Raw genomic sequence first — 21,460 nt, 5'->3', positions numbered from 1 at the left:
ATGCCCTCAAGGAATAGATTCACGCTTTACTGCATCCTCCCCGTAACAGCACATTTTAATTTTTAATGTGCCTATTTGATTCAAAGAAATTTGAAAATGATATTTTTACTTCAATTTACAGTAGACCTTTTAAAAGCAGACTTTTTACAAGACAGGTAGAAAGGAGAGACAGGTTTATGCAAACACCCTCTTTCTCTGATTTCTACTGAAGTGAGTTAAAAGAAGTTCATGTCACGGTCCTGTCCACGGCTGAACTTTGAAGTGTCCCCCAGTTCTTGGGCTCCAGGCTTGGAGGAATCGCAAGCCGTGGCCCACAGGACGGGGAGAGGTGACAGACACTCAGCAAGTACGTCAGGAATTTCGTGTGAGGAGAGTGGAAGGGTGCAAAGCGAAAGTTCATTTCCTAAGGGGAAGTGGGTCTGTCTCCGGGAGTGGGGAAGACACTGTCTTCTGTGTTTCTCCTTTTATGCGCTGGCGGTACCTGCTGCTGCAAAGGCCGGTTGTCCAGGTGTGGACATAACCTAAAGGTTATGCTCCAGAAACATTCCTTTCTCCTGCACATGTGATGGGGAAAGTCACCATTTATGGTGTTTTCTATTTTCTGATTGGTGATCACCATTCCACGGTCTACTTACCCCGTTCTTTAAGGCTGAAATAACTGTTTCCCTGGTTATTTTTCTGTATCTGTTTCCTTCTTATTGTTTTTCTGCCTCCCTCATTCTGTTACCTCTTGTCTTTCTGTCCCTAACAGTTCAGGTATATTCAAAGGTTTTGAAACATGTCTAAGGAATCAGACTCACGAATAGGATCTTTCTAGCCAGCAACACTGAGCAGATCTCTAGGAGCCTTAGTGGACGTCACTTCCTTTCCACCCACCCAGCACCTGAACGCCACCAGTAAGATAGCACCGTCCTGTGGGCTCCCCAGTATGTCCAAACTCACTTCTCCCTACTCCCCGGGACGTCCACACTGGCTTCTCTCTACTCACTGGGACATCGAAACTCACTTCCCTCCACTCCCCGGGACGTCCACACTGGCTTCCCTCTACTCCTCCTGCATATAAATTGTTTCCGGATGAGTCATTCAGATTCAGAGGTCTGATCCATAGATTCCCAGATGCAGTATTCTCCCCCAAAGAAGTTTTCCCTGTTTAAAAATTTTGAGTTGTTAGTCACTGATACCGAGAAACAATAGACCAATGGCACGAAGCCGTGTTGCTGCCACCGTGTCACCGACTTACTGAAAGAGCGTTTTCCTAGAACTGTGCTGTGCACTGACGCAGTGGACAGGCTCTGCCAGGCGGAGTCTGGGTGGACAGCGTGGCGTTCGAATGGCAGCGTGTACACCAAGGATTCTGTCCCCTCAAACTTAATTTCATAAAAGTTCAAGTTTATAAAAGAGAAAGCTATCAGTACCTTAAAACTACTATGATTTCATATTTCAAAATTATTAATACATTTGTTTAATAAATAACTCTTGAAAGCCAGATACTTTGAAGCAAGCATTCTTCCATTGCTGAGCTCTGGCATACGCATTTGGGAGTCCTCGGAAGGTTATAAATTTTTGTTAAAACAAAAATATAAGGTAATCACCCAAAATGTATGAAAGAGAAGAGGGAAAGATTGATTGGCTGGTTTGAATTAAGGAGCCTCTACTTTGTATCAAAGGAAACTCAGGGAGAAAGGTTTGGGAAACAATTATAATTACTTCTGTGATGCTAAAGGCATATTTTACAAAGCAAATTTTCTAATACAGGAAGTAAGTGATGACCTTTGGCCTCTGGAATAATGACGTTAGGTTTACAACTATAGCAATTTTCTTTTGTGCTTTGGAAGTCATTGTTTTTGAATGTTACAATAAAAATCTGTTTAAAAGCTGTTTAGTTATCCCATAAATAAGTTGTCTTCTGGTAATTAAGTGCTATTAAGTTGCAAATGTTCTCATCATAATGCTTAATAGAAAATGTAATGAAATTCTGAAAAAGAGTTGAACACCTGAGTTTAGGATCCCCAAACTCCTCGTGTTTACATTATACTATCAAAAGACGTCTACGTGCAGTTTTTCTTTTAAATTAGAGCTTTGATATATGTGGGATCCGCAGGGGTTTTTTTTAAAAAGCTACTTGTACATCTTACAAATTATCGATCATGCAATTGAACCTGCCAGTCAAAGAGCTGAGCTAAATCCTGCTGTGTGTGTGAGATCAGGAGGCGCAATCACCGTGGGGATTTGTAGGAGTTGATGGAAGCCCCGGTGTGGCTGAGACTGTGTCTGAAGGGATGAAATCCTCCTCCTGGTCAGTTCGACTTCCAAGGTGGCCGTTTGATTCCATTTGCCAGAGCAGTTTTTGTTTCCCAAGTGTGCATTTATTAAGTGCCTTCTGGTTGCAAAGGGCAGATACCTGGAGTCACCCCAGTGAGGCACTGTAAAGCGACAGAGGGAGCCGAGGGTCACTGCTGGGGACGGGGATGCAGCTCTCGCTGTCAGACCCCAGCCCTGGACATGACTGCAGCCACTGAAGTGACTCGTGTTGCTGTTACACACTAGCAAACACTCCGACTGCCTGAGTTTCAGCTCCCTGAAAAGAGGGTGTAGTCCATCCCCTGCGTCACCAGCAAACATGGAAAGTACCTGCTGGGCCCCACCCCGAGGAAGAGCAGGAGCCTGTGGTGGTCTCTGCATGGGGGCCAGGACAGCAGGGTGCCAGGGCAGAGAGTGACCACACACGCGCACGGCTCGCCACGTGGTCCGGGGCCTGGCACCCACGTTGTCCTGAACACTTCGCAGTTTGAAGGACGTGTGATGCATTTGGTTTTACAGAAAGTGGCGAGTTTGGGGTTATTTTCAAGCATACTTCATATGCTATTCCTTGACATATGATTTTATGAGACAGCATTGTTTTTATCCACCCTGACACGATGGTCATGGTGTTGCAGGAGAGGCCGATTTTCGGCAGAATTCTCATGCATCTCCGCGAAGCACACGGTGTTTGAGCACGGAGCGCGCCAGGGACTTGCAAGTGTCCGAGATAAAAAGTAGCAGCCCAGCCCCCACCATCCAGGCTGAGTGTGGACACGCTCAGGAGTGGAGGGCGGCTGAGGGCCTGGGCGGGCGCGGCTCCCCCTCCCTGTGCCATGGGCTCCTCCAGTCTGAGCCCGAGAGGCTGCTGTCCCTGCCAGAATGTGACAGTTGTGACACAGGGGTTATCACCAGCTCATCATTAAAGGAATTAAACGTTTTGTGAGCGTTAACTCAGTGCAGCGGAACAAGCACCTCGGGGCCGGCACCCGCAGCAGGAGCAGACACGAAACGGTCGACACGAAACGGTCTCCACGAAAGGGTGATTGACAGGACGGCGCACACTGACCCCAGGGGCTTTGTTCCGGCTAAACCCTGGGCTCCGCGAGCTGTTGTGATGGGACCTGCCTCGTGCGGAGCAGCAGCGAGTCCTCCGTGAGCTGTGGACGGTGACTCTGAACATCCTGGGACTGTTGGGGAACAAGTGAAACCAGAGCATGGAGAGGGCGGGAACAGGCGCGGCCAGTCCTCCCGCCGCCTCCCGCCTGGCGCTGGGCGCTGGCTACGACTCGCTTCCCTTTCGGGAGCGTCTTCACCCGACTGTCTCGCAGTGCTCGAAAGTGGGGTGTCTCTTCACTTAGCTATGTTGTCACAAATGTCTTTCAACAATGTTTTAATGCTGTCAGCATACAAATTTTTCACTTTTTAAAAAAATGTTTAAGAAAACTTTTTTTTTATGGGGCTTCCTGTAGGTTCCTTTTGACATATGGGGACCACGTCTTTGGTAGCGTCACATGGTAAAGGCAGGGACAGGTTCAAAGGCTGTTTCTTACCACGTCTCAGCCTGTGTTTGTGTTGCGGTGTCCTGGCGAGCGCAGGGTGGGCTGTGGGGCGGCCGGAGGGGGTCACTAGGAGCAGGAGGAGCAGGGGCCACCAGGGACAGAATGAAGGGGCCATAGGGTGTGTGGAAGGACCTGGGTGGCCGGAAGAGGGGCAGTGTGATTCCTGGGACCACACGTCCAGTTCCAGTTTCTGAGGAAATGTTGGCTGAGTTTGGCTAGTTTGGGGAAAACAGGCTGTGGTGCAATCTGTCAGTTTATCTAGTTTTGTCTTGTTTTTGCGATAGGTTCGATGGCTCCCACCTTGAGCAGGCTCTGCCTTGCAGGTGAACACCAGGTGCACATGATGCAGGTCAAGGGTCTCACCCTCCCTTCGGGGGCAGGTGCAAACGCAGGCAGGCGGCAAGTCCCGCTGACAATCCCAGGCAGAGGGAGGAGGAACCGGCATTCCCAGTGGGGAGGGTCCGGGCAGGGACCTCTCCTGACAGCCTCGTCCTCTCTGCTCTCTCGCTGGGACTGATGGGCTGGGCCACGTACTGTCCCCAGAGCCTGGGACCGTGGCCACACACAGCCAGTGTCCAGTGTGCAGCCATCGGCTGGGTTTAGCCAGAAAGGGGGAGCGCTGCCCCCAGACGCCAGTGTCCCCATTGTGGGCATCCAAGTGTTGGATCCAGGAAGTCGCCCCATCTACGCATCTGGCCTCAGTTTCCCCAGCCTGCAGCTGGAGTGGATGTTGCCAGTGTGAGGGTGGGACGAGCGTCAGAGGGGCCTGTCCGGGGATGCCTGCAGCACTGCACACCGCACCTGCTCCATGCGTGTTTGCTGTGCGTTAGTTTTTATTCTCACACTCACAAGACACTTTTTGGAATGGGTGGGCCGACAGCCTCATACACCCGACAGTGAAACGCGCACTTACATTCTGTTCTGAATTTGGGAAGACAGTTGTATGTTAACGAATAATGACTATAATTGCTGTTTTCTCTTGCTTAATAACAAAAATGGTGCCGTGAATAGCTGGAAATTAGGAAGCTAAGATGCTTTCCACATTGTATTTGTTACCTCATTTTCACAAAGGGAAGTTGCCAGCCCCTAAGTATTTATTATATGTTGCGCAGACGTATTTAAAAAACTCGTTTGAGTGTTCATTTCACTTTTTATTGTTGCCATTACTCACAGGACATTCTCATCATGTGTTGTCGTTGTGATGTTGCATTTAAGAGGTGATGCTCAGTTCCCGAATGTATCAAGAAATTCAATCCTTACAGTGAAAATGAGAATGTGTTATCAACATGTTGCATAATCCAATTTAATTCATTTCAGCTAAATTTTTATCTCTTGTACTGTCCTTTTATGTAGGCACACTCATAATGTAGCTTCTGGGCTAAACATTAGGCAGAAACAGGATACTCGAGTGGAACAATAACGGGCTTATGTTTGATGCGGAGGGAGATTAGAGTTGTGTTAAATTACGTGTTAATGGGAAAACAAAGCGGAAGACAACGGGAAGACAACTTTATGCTGCTGTGAAGTCCGGATTCCAGAACCTAGTTCTGCTATTTATCAGTTGAATACTGAATTTCCTTTGAAAACTTGCTTTTAATTACGTTAAAATGTAACATAATATAAATATTGCCCCCTAATATATTAAGGTGCCTTCGCTATCGTTTGTCTGTTGGGGAAGGGCAGGCACTGAGGCTGCGGTGCTGCCCCTCCTGCGGGACGGCGTGGGCACCTGGGTGGGGCAGGGCCGCGCTGCGCTCGCTCTCCGAAGTCAGGGGTCCACCTCCTCGGGTTGGGGACTGTCGCTGGGGGAGTGCGGCAGGGATCCCTCCGCTGCCCTCAGCAGGAGGAACCGCCAGCACCTTGCTCAGCGCCCTCTGGGGTTTCTCAAGAAGCATTTGTGTTCTCTGGCACTGTGGACCCCTCCTAGTTCCTAATATCGCATACCTGGGGGCGACGCGGTACAAAAGAACCACTGTCCCCTCGAGTGCCCAGGCCGAGAGTGCACGCTGACTGCTGGGAGAAGGCCGCTCCCGTGGGGCGCCAGATGTTTCACTTTCTAACGGGGGGGGGGGGGGGGGGCGGTTCCGTCCGTGTTTCCGCCCAGCACTGAGTGAGGTTTCTGTGTTCTGTCCACAGACCCGCAGTACTCATGGGCGCCGGCGCAGCACTTCAATGAGGAGCGGTACTCCCCCGCGCCGCGGAACATGAAAGGACTGTCGGGAAGCCGCACTCAGCCGCAGCTGTGTCCCGGCCACACCTGTGGCCTGGCGGCCCCCGAGGACTGCGACCGCGTGCACGAGCACATGCACCATGCGCAGGAGGCCCGGCAGCCCTACCTGCTCAGCCCGGCCGACAGCTGCCCGGTGGACCACCGCCGCTGCTCGCCGCGCAGCTCGGCGCACTCGGAGTGCGTGGTGACGCCCCTGGCGCTGGGCGACCACGTGCCCAGCAGCACCTTCCCCAGGATGCACTACAGCGCACACTACGACACGCGGCACGACTGCGCCATGTCCCACAGCGCGAAAATCAACCGCATCCCGGCCAACCTGCTGGACCAGTTCGAGAAGCAGCTGCCTCTGCACAGGGACGGCTTCCACACCTTGCAATACCAGCGGGCGTCGACCGCCGCGGAGCAGCGCAGCGAGAGCCCCGGGAGGATACGGCACCTCGTCCACTCCGTGCAGAAGCTCTTCACCAAGTCGCACTCCTTGGAGGGCTCCTCCAAGAACAACGCCAACGGGACCAAGGGCGACAGCAGGGCGGACGACCACCACCACGGCCACCACTCCAAGCACGGCAAGCGCAGCAAGAGCCGGGAGCGCAAGCCTGAGAGCAGGCACAAGTCCGGCATGAGCAGCTGGTGGAGCTCCGACGACAACCTGGACAGTGACAGCACCTACCGCACGCCCAGTGTGGTGAACCGCCACCTGCTGGACCCCCTTGCCCACTGCTACGCGGACACGCTGCAGAGCCCCTTCGGGGACCTCTCCCTGAAGACCTCCAAGAGCAACAGCGACGTCAAGTGCTCCGCCTGCGAGGGCTTGGCCCTGACGCCGGACGCCAAGTACATGAAGCGCAGCTCCTGGTCCACGCTCACGGTCAGCCAGGCCAAGGAGGCCTACCGCAAGGGCTCCCTGAACCTGGACAAGCCGCTGGTGCCCCAGGACATCAAGCCGCCCTTGAGGTCTTGCCACTACCTCCAGGTAAGGGGCCCGCGGCAGACGCTGCCGCCTCTCTGCACGGTGGGCTGTTAGGTTACTGTTGTAGTTTCAATTGACAAGGAAGAACTGGGTAAGTTCTCAGCGCACAACACGATGTTTTGAAATACGGGCATGTTTTGGGCTAGTTAACACGTGCGATTCCTCGCACATTTATCCTTCTATGGTGAGAACACTTAGAATCTCGGCTCCCAGCGATTCACTCAGTGCAGTCGCATGACGTAGGCAGAGCTCTAGCGCTTGCCCCTCCCGCCCCGCTGAAATGTCGCCCTTTACGCAGTCTCCCAGCCCGGTCCCTGCTTCCGCCAGCCCTACCGCTGTTCTGCTTCTGCCTCGGTGGCCCCGACTTTGTTAGGTCTCACGTTCCAGCGTGAGCTCGCAGGGTCTGTCTGTCTGAGCAGGGCTCATTGCGCTTTGCACGGCAACCTCCAGGGTCACCTGTGTGTTGCAAACCGCAGGGTTTCCTTCTCCTGAGGCTGAGTGCGGCCCATTGTGCGCACGGACCATGTTTGCTTTGCGCTGCAGCTCGCTCCACGTCTCGGCCTCGTGACCGCGGCCCCCGGGATCTCGTCACTGGGCTAGCGGGAAACCATCGACAGCCCCAGGGCCGCCCTGGGAGGCCCCGCGACATCCCTGTTCCGCATTGGCGTGGCGCCAGCAGCGCAGGCGCTACAGGCCGCTCCTCTCAGGCCTCTGTGACCGGAGCGCTCAGCAACGGCAGCGGGACACGTTAGCCCCGTTAGTGCTCCTCGTGGAAAGTTGGTGGTGTGGCCCCGCGGCAGAGGGGCTGCCGCTTTTGTGAGCTCGCTCCCCACACCCGACAGTGGCTTCTTTATGCCTCACATTAACCAGTCTGGTTGTGGAAAATGCTTCTGTTTCTCTGGGGTGTGGATTAAGTGAATTTACCAAAGGCAAAACCAAATTAAATACAGTGATCGCCAGAGCTCGAGTACCGTGGGATTCCCTCTTGTGTGTAATTCCCTCTGTCTCCAGGTCACGCACCCGAAGTGTGCAAGGAGACCCCCACTTTCAAGGGGGCCTCTGCATGTCCTTCTCTCTGCCCACAGCACCGCTGTGCCCACTCTCTGCCCACGACACCTGGAGTCTCAGCTTTGATAAATGCGTATCACAGATATGACTTTCCCAGCTCACAGACCACGTCCACCTGCGGGCGATCAGTGGCTGCAGGCCGTGAGCTGGGTCAGGGAAGCCTTTGTAGATGCAGAGTCGGGGGCAGCTGAGTCACCAGAGGCCAGTGGACGGGACACCTGAGCGGCTTCTCGGAAGTCCTGGGGGGACAGTCGTTTCAACACTGATTGCATCCTGGCCCGTTGTCCGAGACTCGGTGGTTCTGTGTGAGAGGAACTGCTGACCAAATTGCTTTTATAGACCTGTTTATTCAGAGACAAAGTGGTAGTTGGATAAAATATTTGTTTTGCTAGCTATGGAAGAGGCTTAGATTGTGCTTGGAGTAGAAAACCGTAATCAAATCCAAATGTAAAAATACTCTCTTGTTGCTTCTGTGTGAACCTGGGGGACCACCAGTTCGGTGTCCTCGTGGTCCCACGAGATCTCCGGCCAGAAGATTTATGAAGGTGAGAGAAGGAACCCGTGCGTGTCTCCTGGGACTCGCTGAACTGATGTCCTGCGTCTCTGTGTCTCCAAAGGCCGGACCCCTCCGGCCTCCCCTGCTAATCCCATTACGCTTTCTGGAGGGTCCCTGGGTCCTGGCAAGCCCGGATTTTATCCACAGCCGGCATAGAGAGGAATTAGAGGGATTCGTCTGCCGGGGCCACGGTAAGAATAAGATTTAAGAGAATAAGAAAGGAGAAATAAACGTTCACAAGCTCTCTGCAGTTTTTCACCAAACACTAGAGAGATTTGCAGCTGAACAAAGGCGTTGCTGTTGATTTTCACCTTTGGTTTGCACAGAACATACAGTTAACATTAGAGGAAGATTTTTTTCCTGTTTTTAAGTAGGTCAAACAGACAATAAATAAGACTGAAATTCCGATGCCGAGCTCTTGTTTTCGTATTTTCTGCATCAGCAGACAAAGCTCCAAAGGTCAAACTGTTAGTGAAGCTCGTGCGAGTGTCGGCAGGTGACCCACCGAAGCTCAGCTCCGCGCAAACGGCCGTGTCCACAGGACAGGAGGCTCTGGGGACACCCGGGGAGGGGAGGCCCCGGATGGGCAGAGGGAGACGATGGTACGGCCTCTGCCCTGTCCAGGAGGAGCCCCGTCCTCCTTCCATCCCTCCACAGCCCCCAGCCCAGGTGCCCCGAGTCCATCCCTCCCCCAGTGTCTCCGCCACCCCACCTACCGAGGTCCTCGCTGCCTGAGCCCCGGCCCTTCCAGGTGAAGAGGCCACAGCTCTGCATTTTTGATCCAGTGCTTTATTCTCATGTCTGCGTGTTCACGGGCAGTAGATGCCTGGCTTTTACAACTTGGGAGCAGCAGCAAGAAAAGAACAGAGAGGGGAGGGGCAGGATGAAAACCCTGAGCGATGATGTTTCCCCACGTCTAGAAAGTGTTTCCAAACTCCACCCCCCAACCCCCGATCCTGCCCGTGGTGGGTCCCAGCGTGCCTGGGCGCTGACGGCGCCTCTGCAGCCCCAGCACGACGCGCCTCAGACCCTGCTCGTGGGAGCGAGGACGCCTGCCTGCGGGTGCCCGTGAATGTGCAGCTGTGAAGTCTGTGACATCTCCAGTCGTGCACAAAAATACGTCTTAAAACTTCCATCTTCCCAGCTACACTTACTGAACAGACTATCTGTGTGGTATAGTTCAGAAAAGTCTCCCTCTTCACAGAGTGGGGCCAGACGCCCTGTGTCTTGTTTCTACAAGAAGCGATTATTAATACAAGGGCCGTGGAGGAGAGCACAGCGCTGGCCCCGGGTCTCCACGTGGTGAAAGCTGAACCCTAACAGAGAGTCGAGGGCTGGGGGTGGCCTTGGAAGGCCTGGGGACCATCCCTGGCCATCCTGCTGTGGCGCCCAGCCCGGGTGTTCCGACCCCGTCTCCCTGCATCTTCCGTGCCGTCCTTCACACCCTGCACCTTGGTCTGTGTCCGTCGGGTCAGGTCATGGTCTGGCTCCGGGAAGGCCATCCCGGCCTGGCCCCTGCATCGCCCGAATCCCACAGGCTCCCACACGCGGAGGCCTGGGGCGGACAAGCAGACTCCTGCAGTGGCTCCAGAGGCCGCCCCACTGACGCTGTTGTCCCTCGCGGTGAAAACCTGGAGCTCAGAGCCCGGCTCGCTCCCTCTCAGCCACGGCCGCGGTGGTGGCCTGCTTGGTGTCCACGCAGAGCACGCACACTCGTGGAAGTGAGGAGACATCTCCCCGAGGGAAATGGCTTTGGATGGGAACATTCTTCCTCGGTTTCAACACCTGAAAGAGAACATTACTATAAAATCCTGGCCCCTTTCACCTGTGTTCTGCCGCGTGAAAGGAAGGATCTTTTAATATGCAGTGTTGCCCTGTCCTTAAAGCAAGAAACAGGAGACAGCAAAACGTATGCTGATGTCAGCCTCACCCAGATGCCTTCAAGGAAACATCGTGAGCACCACTCATCGCTGTGTGCACGCAATCCGGTGAGGGGTAACCGGTCGCCGTCAGACGCAGCAGAGACTGGGGATTGGACTTGCAGGGGCCGTGGCTGCCGTGAGGAGGGTTCATTCATTCATTGGTTCCCTGGAGGCTGTGCAGCCACTCCCAGAATGTATCCTCGGCCACCCCTCTGTGTCTGGCTGCAGGTTTGTGACAGTTACACAATGGAGGAAGATGTATTTACTGAGCACGGTGGCATTTCGGTATCCCTCCTCTGTCTTCTGATAGTCTCCAGACGTATGCATTGGAATCAGTGTTTGGTGCTTGAATCCATCCTCTGAAACTGGCTGTGGTCGACACTCAGAAATTCCTCCCTCAAAGACTGCAAAATTGGCTCGTTAAATCAGAAACAGAAATATACAAGCTGGTCTCATTTATTAGTTAATTTGCAGGCTGCTGAAAAAAAATCTTACTTTGTTTTCTTATGGAAACATGGTTTTAATTCACTAGAAATTCCCGGGACCTGCCAGAGTGAACCTCTCCCCTGATGGCAGATGGGCCGCGGCTCCATCTGTGCCGGCCAGCCTCAGCCGCTCCCCGGACCGCCTCCGAGGACGCCGGCCAGGAGAGGCTCTCGCAGGCTTCCCCGCCTCCGCTTGCTCCCTGACCCTTCTGCTGGCTGGACTCTAATTAATGAGGACCCCGAGCTCGCCTTGGGGAGCCTCCCCGGCACCCGGCCCTGCTCTTGGCCGAGAGCACCCAGCCACCCTTCCACCCTTGCCTGATGCCCTAATTACACTATAACTCATCTCATTTCACGTCCAGTGCTGAAATGAATGTCACTGAGGGCTATGGATTTTCTTAAATTAAATATGAGGCATTTTTATTACAAAAGCAATATATGGTCCATGCAGAAAATTTATAAAATACGAGCATGAAGAAAAACACTGGAAAGCCTGTGCCCCACCTCGCAGGGAAGACACCTGCTGCACATCCGCCGCTGCCTCCATGCCCAGCGCAGACACACTGGGCAGCATTTTGGACATTCTCGTCTCCAGCACGAGGAACATGCAGCTTCGTTCCTTTGACTGCGGAGCTGCGTGTGACGGTGCAGTTGCCATGTATGGATGTTTTGGAGTTCTCCATACTCAGCTGTTGTATGCAGTGTTTTTTCCGCTTTTGTAAATGTGAATTTGGCCCATAGAGTCAACCTTACCCAGAGCCTCCAGGTGTCTGTTCAGAGCTCGTGATCCCCTGGGAAGGGAACCGTGTGCCCTGAGCTGCTGCAAACACGATGTTCAGAAAGCTCCATGGTTTTTAGCGTGTTGTAGAGTGTGATCTGAAGTTTCATGTGTGTAGGTGAATACCAAAGTGCTGACCTGCCCTGCCATCTTCATGGTTGAGCCCGTCCTGAAACTGGAAACTTAACACAAAAGCGCTGAGCAGGCACTCTGTGGGCCCTTTGTTGGTAATACGTAGCGTGTACAGGTGTTCAGTTCTACACACAGCAGTAGATAACAGGTACAGGTGTTCAGTTCTGTACCCAGCAGTAGATAACACGCACAGATGTTCAGTTCTACAGACAGCAGTAGATAACACGTACAAGTGTTTAGTTCTATACCCAGCAGTAAATTACAGGTACAGGTGTTCAGTTCTGTACCCAGCAGTAGATAACACACACACACACACACACACACACACGTGTTCAGTTCTATACCCAGCAGTAGATGACACGTACAGGTGTTCAGTTCTGTACTGGGCAGATAAACATGTAACATGTACAGGTGTTCAGTCCTCTACCAAGTAGCATGTGTTGTGACTAGGCACAATATTCTTTTTCTTCTTGGACTACAGGGATTTTGCACATATGGTATAGTTTGGCTTCTAGAGTAACCTCACTCCTTTATTATCTTGCACCTAAGGGATAAATGTACAATAATGCAGGCACTTTCTTCCTCATTTTCTTCTTTTTCTCTTCCTTTTCTTCTTTTTTTCAGTTTTCTCAAATTTTAATTCTCTTCTATACTGAAAGGAAATGCATCTGAATGTTAGCAGTGGTTTGTGTTGCCCACCAAGATGACAAGGGCTTTGTTTTCTTCTACTTTTCTAACATTTTCTCACTCTTTCCACAATGCTTGTCTATCACTTTCATAATGGGAAATAATAATTTCATCTTAATGTCCTTTTAGGATTCAAATGCTGAGTGCTAAGAAGCATCTATTTTTATGCATCTAAGTTTAAATGACAAATGACCATGACGAGCTGTGTCTTCAAGGAATTGCAGAGAATGTGTCCCCCAAGAGCCAGGAACACGATCTGCATGGCAGGAGTGATGCGAGTTTTGTGTCTGTCCCCCCCAGGTGCCCCAGGACGAGTGGGGGGGCTACCCCGCGGGCGGCAAGGAGGAGGAGATCCCCTGCCGGAGGATGAGGAGCGGGAGTTACATCAAAGCCATGGGGGACGAGGACAGCGGGGAGTCGGACTCCAGCCCCAAAACGTCACCCAAGACATCCCTGCGGCCGGAGCCCCTGCTGAAGTCCCTCGGACAGAGGCCACTTGGAGACCACCAAACGTAAGGGAGACCACCTGCTTTCCCCTCTGAACGCGGCTTCGCTGTTCAGATACTTCCCCTTCACAAGGACGTAACCAGGAGCCAGTTGTCAGCTCAAACTAAGCCCCCGAGTTGGAAATATTAGACCCCTGGCCAACAGTTTTCAAGTCCTTTTTTATGAAAGAACAACTGGCCCTTTGGTTCCTTATGTATTACACAGTAATTAAGGAAATCTGCTCGGGGAATTCCTACGTCCAGTTTTACAGTCAGTGGGACACATCGGCTCTTCCAGATGAGTGGAATCATCCTCACCAAGACGAGCGTGTTTCCGTGTGTGTGACTGCGCGCACCTGGGGCGGGCGCGCATGCGTGAGTGCGAGCACCTGGGACAGGACCTGGGGCGAGCGCGCGTGTCTGTGTGAGTGCGCGCACCTGGGGCGGGCGTGCATGCGTGAGTGCGAGCACCTGGGACAGGACCTGGGGCGAGCGCGCGTGTCTGTGTGACTGCGCGCACCTGGGGCGGGCGCGCATGCGTGAGTGCGAGCACCTGGGACAGGACCTGGGGCGAGCGCGCGTGTCTGTGTGAGTGCGCGCACCTGGGGCGGGCGTGCATGCGTGAGTGCGAGCACCTGGGACAGGACCTGGGGCGAGCGCGCGTGTCTGTGTGAGTGCGCGCACCTGGGGCGGGCGTGCATGCGTGAGTGCACGCACCTGGGGCTGGTGCGCGTGTCTGTGGGTGCGCGCACCTGGGGCGGGCGCGGACGTCTGTGTGGGTGCGCGCACCTGGAGCCGGCACGCATGGGTGAGTGACAATCACGAGCTATCTCTTGTTTGCTGTACCCTCACAAGTGCATTTCTAGGCAACATCAGGGGGAGGAAGTGGATTGGCTTACTAGACATAATGCATATGCTTTGTATAATTGACCAAAGATCCAATATTAATAAATTTAACCGATTCCCAATGTATGATCATATAAAACTCGGGGAAATCAGCCATCTAGGTGACTATGGCAGCAGGACTGTGGCTTCCCCAGCCACGTGGCTGCGCATCCTGGTCCCGCCAGCCGGCTGGGGTGTGGGCGCTGAGGGCTGCCTGGTACCGCCCGTCTTCCGCACCGCAGGCTGCGCGTCGTCCTGGTGAGCGGAAACGACGGGGTGAGGTAGCCTCTCGGTGCCTGGCCAGTGTAGCCTGCGAGTTATTAATGACCGCGCACTCGAGGACGACGGCGCTGCAGACGCAGGTGCCGTCTTTGTGTCGTTCTCCACCGTGCCGGGTGCACAGGATGACGAGCCGATGCTGGTGTGATTTCTTCTGATAAATCCAATAATTGGTCACCGTTAGCTTGCCGGATGAAAAATTGAGACTTTCAATTGCAACCAAATCTTACAAATCTTGTAAATCAGAACATAATAAATCTGAACCACGACACATTTACCTAGTTCAGCTAAATTCAAGAGCTCTGGTGTCAGAATGCCGAGTGGGAGGTGCCTGGGGCCGGGGACCACGGAGCACCCCAGGCCGTCTGGGCTCTGGCTGGTGGGAGGCTGTGGGGAGAGTGGCTGGGAACAAAGCCGGAGTGCGGCCTTGAGGCGCGCGTGGACTTGCTGTGGGGAGGTTTGTGGGCAAAACTGTGCTGGGCCAGAGGCAAGTCCGTGACCACCTGCTCAGCAGGGAGGGACTGGGCTGGACAGGTCTCGCCCCCTTGTATTTGGGGTCCTTGACAGCATCTTGGGAATTGCCGGTTACCTGAAACCTCTCCTCGGGAGCAGCAGTCGTGCTTAGTAGGTCTGGGGGTTCTGGCGCCCACCTTCAAGCCCAGGGCTCCGAACCCTGCACAGGCAGCGTCTCTGAGCCTTCTCTTTTAAACGTTTGTGATTCGCTTCATGACTCTACACATTAAACCATGAAAAATAAAAAAGCAAACCATCCTAACATCTGCGCTTCCTAAGTGTGGTGGGTGACTATGACACTGCAGGGACTGGGTATTTCTAGCAGTCACGCGCAGTGTTTTCCTGCAAACAAGGCTCCTCCCCTGCCCCGCCCCAGCCCACCGCCGCGGCTGCCTCTCCCCGCGGTGTTACCGTACCCTCGTCCTTTAGTGGTGGACACCCTGTCGTCACCCTCCTCTCTTTACCTTGGGGACTGGCCCAGAGTCCTGCACGAGGTGCTCACGTTTGTAAAACCCACGTCATCACCTGGTGTAGTTAAAACAACTTCCAGAAGCCGACAGAGGGAGGCAGAGCCCAAGGCCACGCGTCAGTGTCATCCGCAAGCTGCCCCGGTGGGACCCCATCCAGGAGTGGCACCGGACCAGAGCACGTGCCACCACCTCGAGCCTGGTAAAATCGGGGGCAGATAAATGAAATGTGCAGCCACCAGCGGCCCGTCCTAAGGGCAGGCCGGCTCCTGCTGTGGCCCCCAGGGACCGTCCGCTCTCCGCAGAGACACCCGGCAGGTGGGTCCACTCCTGCATCTACCCAGTGACCCTCCGCTTCATTGACCAGTCCAGCAAATGTCGGGGTGCCATGCGAGCCTCTCTTTCTAAGTGCTCAAACCGTTCTTCCCCCAAGTCCGACACCACAATGTGACAGCAGCGGGAGGCAGCCCTGCGAGGTACGGGCAGCGCCAGCACCTGACGGTGACCTCTGACCCCTGGCGCCCACGGGGCTCTCACAGCTGCTGGAGGCAAGACATGGAGATCATCCGAGTTCACGTAATCTGGTATTTTGCCAGTAAATTACATAAATAGACCATCTTCATTCTGGAGTTTATTTTATACTCAAAGTCTGTTTTAAACAAAATTGATCCTTCTGAAACCGTATTTAAAATATACTTGAAGATGATTGGGTTTCACTGTGCGCTGGGAGTTTCCCCTTCTCTGCACCGCGGCACTTCCCAGCAGGAGCCGATCAGCTGTCGACAAAATCCGCTAAGGCGCTGAGGATTCAGATGATAAAAACAAGACGAGCATGTGCTCATCTCCACAGGTTTTATCTTCCTCTCAGCGTGTACAGATAACCTCTACGAACATTAGCAGTGTTTAAGAATGCAAATGGAATGGCAAGATGAACTCAGTAACAACACTTTCATTTTAATTCGATAGGCGTGGGTTCAGGTTCTTGTCATCAGATTATCACATTGGCACCTTGGAGGTTCGAGGCAGCTTCCGTGCGCTCTGGGTCGAGTAAGGTTCACTGCGCCCGCGGTTCCTTCTGACTCTGCCTGGCTGAAGGGCAGGAAGAAGGTGGGTCTGTAATCGGCTGTTCTCAGGCCTCCTTCAGAGCACAGAACACAGAACACAGAACTCCTGTGGGGGCTGCAGATACGCGCTTCAAAACGCCCCACCTCTTGGAACAACAACAGAATTATTCTGCTGAGAACTGTCTTGTCTTCCTGCTGTTAAACTGAGAAAAAGAAATCAGTCCTCTCATTAGTAATTTAATGTACATCCTGTCATACATGTAAGCACTTTCACTGACGCTTTGCTGTGTTCTCTAAAGCAGCGCACATCAGTAGAAAGCTCTCACTCTCAAAGGAGAAATAAAAGAAAACCAAAGAAGCAAACACCTTGTCACACCTGTCCTGGTGGCTGGGCACACAGGGGCTCACCAGTTGTGTGGGCTGGGGAGGAAGGTCCAACCCTAGCCTGGCGAACCGGTCTGTGATCAGACCCTGCCCTGTGCAGAGCGGCACGCAGAGTTATTGTCAGCTAATTGAAATGCAAATTTCAAGTCACTACTGAATCCAATTTACTGCATTTTTAAATTAGTTTATGCATTAGTATTTGAGATATTGGACTTGCTTGTGTATTAGTATTTGAGATACTCAAATAACCAATTCAATTTTGGGTGTGATGAAAGGTATACTAAATAATTTCACTTGGAAGCCTTTGCTTTTTTTCCTGCTTAGTTGAATTAAAAAGTCAAAGCTCTAATAATTTTGAACATGACTGAGTCATTCTCTGGTGGAGATATCACTTTAAATTTTTAGAAGAAGGAGAGCTTATTTCAGGGACTTCTTCATATCATACGTAAAGATAAAGTCTGATGAATTAAATATATAAGCATAAAATCATATATATGTTCATACATATGATTCATATATATACATATACACACACACATATATGAATATTCTATAACCTCGGGATGGAGAAGAGGAATCTAAACATGATCCAATGGAAAGAAACTGTAAGATATGGATCAACTCGAATTCATAAAATTAAAAACTTATTCATGATAAAAGCAAACAAACTAACAATAATACCCATCATTCTTTTCTGATTTTTAAGTCTCCTTTGCTTAAAGGGGAATCTAATTCATACCCTCGAGCACAATATTGCTATATTGTCTTAGAAATATATTTCACAAGTTAAAATATAAAGCAATTTGAGAAAAATAAGAGTTTTAGAAAGACGCCGGTTCTCTTTAAATACGTCCTTCAGAGCATTGAATTCTGCTGGAATCTGTGTGCGGCACAGCAAGCTGCGTGAGGCCAAGGGCACCGCCGCAGTCACGGACCCACGGGAGTGTTTGTTAGATGAAGAACTCATTCTTCTAAGTAAACATATTTTGAGAGAGCATTTTAACAGCAGTGAAAACCCCTCTTTTTAGAGAGCCCGTGTTGCTCTGGCCCCACCCGACGCCGATCTCTATCCCTCCGAATTACTCTCTGTTTGTGTTGACTCTTCACACACAGTTCACCAACACCGGGCTCCTCTTTTTGTCTTTTCTGGAAAAATAAATTATAGGGAAAGCTGTTAGCAAATTGGATTTTTAAAAATAAACCTCAGAAATGTCGAATGTCAAAGGCTTAAATTGCTGCCTTCTATTCTGGTTACACTCAGCAATTCCTGATACAAATATTCGAAATAGGCTAGTTTTTGTGATGTGTGGCTTGAAAGGTCTCGGAATCAGCAGTGTTTCCAGTAAAAACGGGCCTCAGGGAGGCTGATAGCAGAGCCCGGTGGATCTGAGAAGACCCGGTTCGTGTGGACTCGGTCACAGCTCCCGCTGGGTTGTGGGTGTGCGTGACCTAGAGGACACAGAGTACCATCACACGCAGTTCCTGTGGGGTCGTATGTAAACTCTATCAGTACTCTTTTTGTTTGTTTGTTTGTTTGTTTTGAGGCAGAGTCTTGCTCCGTCACCCTGGGTAGAGTGCAGTGGCATCATTGTAGCTCACAGCAACCTCCAACTCCTGGGCTCAAGCGATCCTCCTGCCTCAGCCTCCCCAGTAGCTGGGACTACAGGCTTGTGCCCCCACACTCGGCTAATTTTTTTATTTTTAGTAGAGACAGGGTCTCACTCTTGCTCAGGCTGGTCTCAGACTCCTGGGCTCAAGCAATCCTCCCGCCTCAGCCTCCTAGATTGCTGGGATTACAGGTGTGAGCCACCGTGCCCGGCCTCTATCTCAGTCTCTTAAGGAGACAGAAATGGAGTCTTTGAATAAGCAGAAAAGAAACTGCTGGCAAGGCGGGAAGTCTCCCCGAGCATCTCCAGTGGGGCAAGAGAACCCGTGTGAAGCCTCTGTAGCCGGGAGGATAAATTGCACTTCAGAACGAGTCTGGTGACCAGCTGGTGCTGCTGACAGCCTGGGCGGGACAGGGACGCTGCAGTCTGAACCGCACCCACTTGGCGGGATAGACGTAGCTGCCGCCACAGGTGCCAGCAACAGCCTGGGCTCTACTTCGAGTTTCCAGCCTCCCCCTCAGGGTCTGGGGAAAGTGCGTCCTCCTGGAGGAACCTGAGCCGTGGGAGCCACCTCAGCTCCAGGGTGTCTGGGAACGGAACGACCAACGTTTGGCCCCATGATAGGACCCAACTCTGCCTCCATGGTGGTGGTTTCCTAAAGGAGCAAACAACCATAGCAACCAAAGAAGTGACGTGCATGTTAACCAAACAAATGACAAATGCCCACCATAGTGACACAATTTATTAAAAATGAATAAGAAGGAATTCTAGCTCTGGAATAGTAGCTTACATTAAACAAACCCTGCTACAAAAGACAACCATTACCCTCCCACAAAAATGCAAAGTTGTAGCAAAGTGAGAACCCTAAGCAAGAAAAAGATGACGATAATCAAAACATCTGGCCTGAGATGCCCCAGATGGTAGAACTCACTGAAATGAACTTTAAAGCTACCATTACAAGGTCTTTAATTACATAAAAACAGCTATTACAAGGTTCAAGGTCTTAAAGGAACAGGTGGTCTCGATGAGGGAACAGATGTGGAGACTCAGCAGAGAGAGGAGAGCTACGATTAAGAATAAAATTAAGATTTCAAGAACAGAAAAGCACAATATCTGAAATAAAAAATTCACTGGATAGGTCTAAGAGCAGATGGAGATAGCAGAAAAAAATGTTTAGTAATCTGAAAATAAATCAATAGATATCAACTAAGAAGAAAATAGAGGTAACATATTGAAAAAAGAACAGAACCTCAATCATATGTGAAATAATAAAAGGTAACTTGACATACATGTAATCAGAGAATGAGGGGGAGAAAGTGAGAGAATATGGCAAAAAGTTTTTGAAGAAACCGTGGCCAAATTCTTCACAAATTTAGTTTTTTAAAAAACCCACAGACCCAAAATGCTCAGTGAACCCTACGCAGATAAAAAGAAGGAGGATCAGCCCCAGAAAGCGCACAGCCTTTTTCAAATTACCTCTGTCCTCTGCTCTTCACTGACAGATGGGACAAATTGTCCAAAATTGTCACTTACACTTCCATTTTCTTACCTGTACTTACTGCAATCAGGTTCCTGCCCCTAAATCCACTAACAGCTTATCGGTCCCTGTCCTGTCTTCTCGGCCCCCTTCCGCGGGCATGGGCCCCTCTCTCACTCACCCAGAGTAGGCCTTTGGCCCGGTGGCTCTTCCTCCTCACCACCTGCCGTGCGGCGCCCACAGCTCTGACTGGGTGTCTGCATCTGTTCCCCACGCCCTTTGCCACCCTCTCTTCAATGTCATATTCCACTTATAAAAATGAAAAGATGCCCTCTGTGTTTGGAATGAGCACATTTAGTGTGAAAAAGAAGTTTTCTTAAATTTCTCTGCAATGCAGCCCGCATGGGGTCTGCACTTTGTAAAGACAAGGGAGATGGTTGACTTCGCTAGTTTCCAGCACATTTACACTGATCTAAATAGCTGGGGGCAGAGGCTGGCTCAGCCATATGTTTTGTTATGCAAATTTGTTTTATAATGATCTAAAGTCACAGAAGAGGCTTTGAGCCCTCAAGTCAGCAAACAACCCTGGGACAATTTGCAAATGGAAGGAAAGGGTAGAATATCAGGAAACCTGTTACTGTCTGTCCTTTGATTACTTTCTCATGCTGACAGCTTTCCAGAGCAGGTTTCTGGTCTCATCTGTGCACGGATGGTATCCAATGTGAGCAACATGTGAAAAGCAAAAACTAAAACAGAAATATTTTCATGATTTTTTAGAAAACTGCGTGTGGTTTCCCTTTAAAATGTTCTGCGCTGCCCCAGGTGTGTCTGGCAAAGTGTCTCCCAGTCTCTGGGAGGCGGGGCAGGAATCACTGCTGGGAGGGAACGTTCCTGGGGGTGAAGGGCAGCTCCACAGGGCCTGGGTTTTCCCAGGTGGGTATTTCAGGGAGAATCCTTGGATCAAGAGGTCCTCGGGGGCTGGAGCCCTGTCATTGCTTGGCGGGGTGCCTCGTCATTGCTCCTGATCTCAACGGGGCCTCCCAGCCTCAGCTCCCGGTCTCCAGTCTCCAGACTGGGATTTATAAGGATTGCAGCCGTCTCGGATGCTCTAGTGTAAAATGCTAACCCATTATAATAATTTTTAAAAGTCTCTGTTAAGCCTAGTGAGGCTGAGATTTGGATTTTTTTTAACTATTTAACAATGGTGGTGTGATAGAGGACTGGCCTGGACTGTCTGGTTCTGTGACTCGGCAGCTGCGATCTTGGGGCGAAAGCGTGGATTCTGCAGCCAGGCAGCCCGGTTCAGACCAGAGCTCTGCCCGTCCTCGCCTGGGCCGGGCGGGACTTGACGCTGGCGCCACCCACCGAGCACGGGGGCTCTGCAGACCTGCTTTGTAGGATTAGGGTGGAGTTCGATGGGTCAGGACAGTGCAGATTCCCAGTCGAGTCTCTGGCTTGATGGCGCAGAGCAGACGGTCACTATCATGAGTCTGTGTTAAAACAAAAATTGTTAGTATTCTGCAGTGGCAACGTTTACCCGGTTTTGGAATAAAGAGAATCATGGAAGGCGAGAGAGTACCTGGTACAGGTGTGAGGGCCACCACCCCCACC

The 21,460-nt window shown here is 51.6% G+C and overlaps 1 protein-coding gene across 1 annotated transcript in view; it reads left to right on the top strand.

Moving 5' to 3' along the window:
- DLGAP2 (DLG associated protein 2) overlaps window positions 1-21,460 on the top strand; it is a 338,329-nt gene that overhangs the window by 278,440 nt on the left and 38,429 nt on the right. Inside the window, exons 4-5 of the mRNA XM_069464631.1 lie at window positions 5,997-7,063; window positions 12,989-13,200. Of these exons, the coding sequence (XP_069320732.1) occupies window positions 6,065-7,063; window positions 12,989-13,200 (1,211 nt within the window). The 5' untranslated portion in view covers window positions 5,997-6,064. The remainder of the gene's footprint in view (window positions 1-5,996; window positions 7,064-12,988; window positions 13,201-21,460) is intronic.

Source organism: Eulemur rufifrons, unplaced genomic scaffold (assembly GCF_041146395.1).
Source record: "Eulemur rufifrons isolate Redbay unplaced genomic scaffold, OSU_ERuf_1 scaffold_81, whole genome shotgun sequence".
NCBI lineage: Eukaryota > Metazoa > Chordata > Mammalia > Primates > Lemuridae > Eulemur > Eulemur rufifrons.
This window is presented reverse-complemented; position numbering and strand designations above follow the sequence as displayed.